Source organism: Lethenteron reissneri, chromosome 26 (genome assembly GCF_015708825.2).
Source record: "Lethenteron reissneri isolate LAM-NWPU_2019-01 chromosome 26, ASM1570882v1, whole genome shotgun sequence".
NCBI classification, from domain to species: domain Eukaryota; kingdom Metazoa; phylum Chordata; class Hyperoartia; order Petromyzontiformes; family Petromyzontidae; genus Lethenteron; species Lethenteron reissneri.
Genome location: NC_083804.1, coordinates 20,221,707 through 20,228,516, shown reverse-complemented (window position 1 = coordinate 20,228,516; position 6,810 = coordinate 20,221,707). Strand labels below are relative to the sequence as shown.

The following is a 6,810-nucleotide window of genomic DNA, read 5'->3' as shown; positions in this document are numbered from 1 at the left end:
GAGCTTTCGACGATGAACTACTTTTTTGAGCTGCGTGGCTGAGCGGTCCAGTGATACAGTACGCGGAATGATACAGTAATGCGGTGGCGGAGTACCGTCAGTTATTTGTCCCGCCATCTCACCGTGTGTGCGTACTACATCGTATTTAGCCAAATTTATCGCTACTACATTATTTAAGGGGGAAATATAGTTTTCGCTTCACGCGTTTTTCGCCTCCCGCGACACTTTTCAGGAACGCATCTACCACGTTAAGTGAGGACTTAGGGTCGATACATTCCCGTCTTCTTCAGATGATAAGACGTACTTATATATTATAAAGAAATGTTGGGGATGCATCTTATCGTTCGATAAGTGTGTGTGTGTGCAAGGCCAGATATGTACAACGTTGCTGACACCCGGCACAAGTGTGGAGTGCGCGTCTAACTTTGCGTAGCGTCTTATAATCTGCAGAATACGGCAACGTGTTTGAGAATGCTACGAATGAGTGCAATCCCCCAAAGCCGAACATTTTGGGCACTTCCAATCACAGCATTCCGCTCCGTTTCACATGAAAACACATTTAAGTAGATTATTATAGGTTCACAAAACCCCCACAATTACAGGACTTAATTTAGTCCCCGTCATTGTCAATAATCGGATTAAGAATCATAACTGTGTTTGTCGTGCTTATAATTAGCACATTTACAACACTGCAATAAACTTTTTTTTATATATATATGAGTATATATATAATTCCAAGCACAATGTAAAAACCACGACGCACAAAAGAAGTGTTATAATATAATAAGGGGCCGTCCATAAATGACGTTTACGCACCAAGGGGGGGGGGGGGAGGTAAGACATTTGTGACGATGTGTGACGAGGGGGGGGGGGGTTTGAGAAATATGACGTCACATCAAAATGCGCAACTTGAAATAAAAATAGAATTGTTATAACAACACTAATTGTTATAACAACACTCCTACAACATCAGAGTGCAGCGCCACATTAAATACGCACTACAATGGCAATAGTTTAAAGCGATTTGAAGCATGTTTTATTTTCAAAATGGAGATATGATTTGGGGACGGGTCAGAGCTTTGTGACGTCATATTTGAGAGGGGGGTCTGACTTTTTCTGACGCCGTGTCACGAGGGGGGGGGGGATCAAAAATCGTCCAAAATCGCGTGACGTCATTTATGGACGGCCCCTAAGCGGCTGCGGCTGAGCGACGCTTTGGCCCACGGCTGGCAATGCATAAACGCCCATTGTTGTTCTACTGTACTATGTTACCCCACGTCTACGCTGCCCGCCTTCATCTACCCGCGTCGTCGAACGCATGTGCGCTGTAAAAGGATCAAATGAATCCGCGATAAAATGAATGACACATTATGTTAATGTTAGGTCCATATATGGAGCAATGGGGCGTGGCTTTGACCATATAAGGATTACGGGAAAGGGAATCGACATATTTTTTAACGATACAAAGCTTGATCCATGCCTTATCGATGAAATGTAAAGTCATACCTGTCACAAGATTTCTGGATCGAAACCGACGATTTGTGGATCTAAAAAAACTCAACATTCGGCTGCTCCTTGACGCTGATTGCCTTCCTTCTTTATGAACATAACGTGTCATTCTATCGCGGATTCATTGTATCCTGTTAGCGCGCACGTGAGTGAGTGACACAGCTGCCACGTGCTCATCCCATCTCGTTGGACGGCGTCATCGTCCACGTGGTAGGATGTGCATGCGCACGCACGCGTGACAGCCGCCACGTGCTCACAACAGAGGTCGCAAACGGGTTTTGATTCCTTACCCGTACCCGTATCCGGCCGCACCAGGGTCGCAAACGGGTACCCATACCCGTACCCTACCCGATACCCGGCTACCCATACCCGGCCAGGTATCGGGTAGGGTACGGGTACGGGTACCCGATTGCAACCTCTGGGATGAAGCCATGTTGCAGGCGCGGGTGGGTTGATTCTAGGAAGAGACAAGACGTTGGGAAATGAGTGACAAACGGTTACTCACCAGTGACTCACGGCCTACCGTACCCGTACCCGGCCGCACCAGGGTCGCAAACGGGTACCCGTACCCATACCCGGCCGGGTACGGGTAGCCAGGTATCGGGTAGGGTACGGGTACGGGTACCTGATTGCGACCTCTGGCTCACATATCTCGTTTGGTAGACGTCGTCGTGCACGTGGTAGGATGCGCGTGGGCACACACGCGCGGGCGGGCGCCACGTGCTCACCCCATCTTGTTGTAGGTGTAGATGTGAGCGTGGCACATCGGGCAGCTGTGCTCGATGTCCTGGCAGTCATTCACCAGAAAGGGGATGAAGCAGCAGAGCCAGCAACTGGGGCAGGGCAAAGAGAGAAGAGTAGATTCAGAACAATCTATGAAGACCTGTGCTTCATTACATTGCTCTAATTACATCGCCGACTACCACCATCACTACACATACGGCATCTCCCAAAACACCTCATGTAACCATCGAACAAAGACGGACACTGCATTGCTCGCTTTCAGATGCGCTTTTGCGGCCGTCTGGAACGCTCTTCCAATATAAATAATACTGGTAGGAACCTCCTGGTCATACACCAGCCCACAGGGGATTATTTTGTCCGCCCGTCGTGCATCCAAAAATGGGAGGGGTGGGGCTGAGTGGAGAGGGGAGGGTGGAGAGGGGCTGGGTGGGGAGGGGCTGGGTGGGGAGGGGAGGGTGGGGAGGGGCTGGGTGGGGAGGGTGAGGCTGGGTGGGGGGGTGGGAGGGGTGGGGCTGGGTGGCTAGGGGCTGGTCACCCTGTGGTGCCCTTATAAAACTCAACGTTTAACCTACTCACACCGGCTTGTGTCCGCCCTTAGTCAGCCATATTTGTGGAATACACCACGCCGCCGTTGACCCTGGCCATTGACCGAGCAACCCAACGTTCCTACCAGCTCCCTCCGCAGGAGGAATGTGTTTATTCTTATTTTTGGAAGCCACTGGAGCTATGAACTGTTAAATCTCAATTGAAACTCATTTCTATAGAACTTATTTTTGTGTTTAGTTTGCTGCCTTTCCCGCACACCTCCGATTAGCACAATTGGTTATGAATGGTGCGAAAGATGTTCAATATACAATGTGTCCATACTCAATGCACCAATCGTACAGCCACCTCTCTACATTGCCCACCATTGCAAGACAATGTCACTGTTCCGTGGCTATAGCGACTTTTCTACATTCCAGGTCAGCATCGACTTTACACAGAGAGCGGAATCCGCCCGTGAAGTTGGTTCGGTTGGTGACCTGGCCACAAATGATACCTTAACGAATTGACTCGTGTGGAAATTAATAGCAGCCAAATACTCTTAAAGCACGTTTCTAAATGTGGAGGGATAAACCGGAGGACCCGGAGAAAAATCCACACGACCACGGGGGAGAGAGAGAGAGATGCAACATCCATATATACAGTAGGCGTTAGGGTTGGGATCGAACCCATGACCTCCTGTATACAAGGCGAGGTAGTTAACACCTCGCGACCATGGGCGCCCGCCCTCCCGACGAGAGAACTGCTGGCCTACCCCACAAGGCAGAGTGAGAGGGCGATCAACCACGTGAAGAGGGAGACGATGCCTTGCATCTGCGTCATCACAGACTGACCGCAGGACGGGCACGTGGCCATCACGGAGTTGTTTGATCTGAAATGCTGGTTCGGAACTTGGGACACGTACACCACGTTGGGACCGACGGCCTGACCAACTGTTGGGGTGGGGCAGGAGGGTGGTATGGGGTGGGGGGAACAGTCGGTTAGAACAATTGCTCGTTAAAGTAACTCGAGTAATTGGAATGACCAACATCAACATTGGTCATATTCTCGACTAAAACTAAAGACTACAGTTAAGGCACAGTATTTTATTTGCATTGAGCTCTTTGTTCTTTTTCAGAGGCGACCTGGCCACGTGATGATAACTCATCGTCGACGTGGCTGATATCGCGCGATAGCCTACTCTTGAGAATTACATCACTTGGTATTTCAATGTCCACTTTGAAGCAGACGGCGGGATTTTTTGGGGGGTTAATAGACTCGCGCGCATTAACCAGGGCGGCCGCTGGAAATCGAACCGCGAACTTCTGCAACAACAAGCGGCGAAGGCGCAACCGCTGTGCCACGTCGCCGTATGCAACGAGGACATTTGGTTACTAATATTGTCCACAACGGATAATGATATTTTTCTATGTTTAGTGCGGTTAGTTTTGCGGACCCAATATCTAATGGAGGTGGGGCCCTTGCCTTTGAACATCTGGGCCAGTTCGCCAGCATTGGTTCAAGCAAACCTGACTCTGCTGATGTGGCACTGAATGTCGAAACCGGTGCAGAGGTTTTGCGTTGTGGCGAACCGATGCTGCGGAAATGTCACTCCAAGAAGGACGTGTGGCTGATGGGATGTGTAAAAATGTTAGTTTTACGTGGAAGGACAAAAAGCATTCCCGAATTGTCTCGATGGTAATTATTATTAGACGTCACGAACGTCCGCTTGACAAATACACGGGCGGGGAGTGGCATCCCACAGTGTGGAGAACCGGGTGACCTCCCCGACCCCGCCGGAGGAGCAGGGGCGGGGAGGTCACCCAGCGGCCCCCCCGATCCCCCCTCCTCTCGCCCCGCATCCCAAACCCCCCCACCTCACCTCCCACATGTGGCGGCTCTGATCCCACCGGCATGGGGCCAAACTTGACGGCCCCATCTGGGGGTTGAGTCGGGTAGTCGGCGGGGCCCCCGTGCGGGTACCCTGGGGGGGGCAGCGGGTTGCCCTGTGTGGGGTAGGCGGAGCCACCGGGCGGGTACCCTGGGGGTGGGGGCGGGTTGCCCTGTGTGGGGTAGGCAGAGCCATCATGCGGGAACCCTGGGGGGGCGGCGGGTTGCCCTTGGGGGGTAGGCGAGATCACCGGGCAGGTACCCTGGGGGGGGCGGCGGGTTGCCCTGTGGGGGGTAGGCGAAATCACCGGGCGGGTATCCTGGGGGGGGCGGCGGGTTGCCCTGTGGGGGGTAGGCGGGATCACCGGGCGGGTACCCTGGGGCAGGGGGAGGGGGTGGGTTCCCTGGGAGGGGAGGCGGTCGGTTGCCCTTCATCGGTGGTTGCGGTTGGGCGGTTGTTGCTGCGTGTTTATGGGGTAGGTGGGGGGTGGACTTTGTGTGTGTATATATGTGTGTGTATGTATGTGTGTATGTGTGTGTAGCACGTTCCCCAACAGCCTGTCAAGGCTATATGGGGGATCTTTGTCTTTGTATTCGTTTATGCGTGCATGCATGTGAAAGTGTATGTATGTATGCGGTGTGTGCACGTCTAAATATGTGCACGTATATACGTGTGTGCATGTGCGGTGTGTGTGTGTATGCGTGCATGGATATGAATGTATGTACGTAGAGGTGTGTGTACGTGCGGGTGAGGATTTATGTACACGTGTGTGTGTGTGCGTGAGGAAAAACAAACACAAGGAAACAAGTCAGCCGACGACAACTTTTCTTCATATTCAACTCTACACAGCAACGTTTCCAAACTCCAACAATTCACTCATCCACATTCAAACATTATTTAACTCGCTCCATGCTGTCCACACCTGATGATTGATAAACACGCCCCAATCAATTAACGGTGTCGCCTGCGTCACATACACACACACACATGGGACACGTCTACAACATACATGTAGTGCTGAACTTTACGCGGACAATTTCTATTTCCGTCGTCACTTCATTTGATCAACTCAGCACATTCCACAACCAAGACTCCAGCGCATTCTCTGCTCGCTTGCCGCGCTCCGCTGGCCTCGCTCGCTCCGTTCCCTCCCTCCCTCTCTCTGTCTCTTTCTCCCCGACTCTCTCCCTCGGCTTCTCCGTCTCACTCCGACTGTCTCTCCCTCTCGTCTCCGACTCACTCCAACTGTCGCTCTCTTTCTCGTCTCCGTCTCACTCCAACTGTCGCTCTCCTTCTCGTCTCCGTCTCACTCAAACTGTCGCTCTCCTTCTTGTCTTTGTCTCACTCCCACTGTCGCTCTCCTTCTCGTCTCCGTCTCACTCCAACTGTCGCTCTCCCTCTCGTCTCACTCCAACTGTCGCTCTCTTTCTCGTCTCCGACTCACTCCAACTGTCGCTCTCTTTCTCGTCTCCGACTCACTACAAATGTCGCTCTCCCTCTCGTCTCACTCCAACTGTCGCTCTCCCTCTTGTCTCACTCCAACTGTCGCTCTCCCTCTCGTCTCCGTCTCACTCCAACTGTCGCTCTCCCTCTCGTCTCCGTCTCACTCCAACTGTCGCTCTCCCTCTCATCTCACTCCGACTGTCTCTCTCATCTCGTGTCTTCTCTGTTCCCGTACCACTGCTAGCCTATCCTATCTCTCATCTCGTCTTCTTATCCTGCTCCACCGCTACCCTATTCTATCTCTCATATATTCTTCTTCTCCGTCTCTACTGCTAACCTATTCTTCTTCTGCTGCTCCGACTGTCTCCGTCCAGCTCCCAGCACAACTCCCTGTCTCACTCTCACGCTCCCGTATTTATCCCCGTCCTCATTAATTTCCGATTAATTAACGGCCCCCCCCACGACACCCGCGGCCCCCACCGCCACCTGCTCCCATCCCCAGACTTGCTGGCGCCACCTTGCCCCTGACAACAACAACCGGCCAATCACTGCCCTACATCCCATAATTACCTAACGAGCCGTCTCTCTCTGGCCGTTATCCCCCAGCAACATCTGCTTGTCCTGATGCGACCCCACTGTCCATAACCCACACGTGTTTACAATTTCTCCCTTGGCGCGCGTTAATCCACTACATACACACA

General features: G+C 52.2%; 1 protein-coding gene across 1 annotated transcript; it reads right to left on the bottom strand.

Annotated features, from left to right (window-relative positions):
* Positions 1–793: 793 nt before the first annotated feature.
* Positions 794–5,044, bottom strand: LOC133347832 (lipopolysaccharide-induced tumor necrosis factor-alpha factor homolog). The gene is made up of 3 exons (XM_061560489.1): positions 4,658–5,044; positions 3,551–3,728; positions 794–2,342 (listed from the first exon to the last, which is right to left on the bottom strand). The coding sequence occupies exons 1-3, from the start codon at positions 4,689–4,691 to the stop codon at positions 2,234–2,236; spliced, it is 321 nt and encodes a 106-aa protein (XP_061416473.1). The 5' UTR covers positions 4,692–5,044; the 3' UTR covers positions 794–2,233.
* Positions 5,045–6,810: the final 1,766 nt, after the last annotated feature.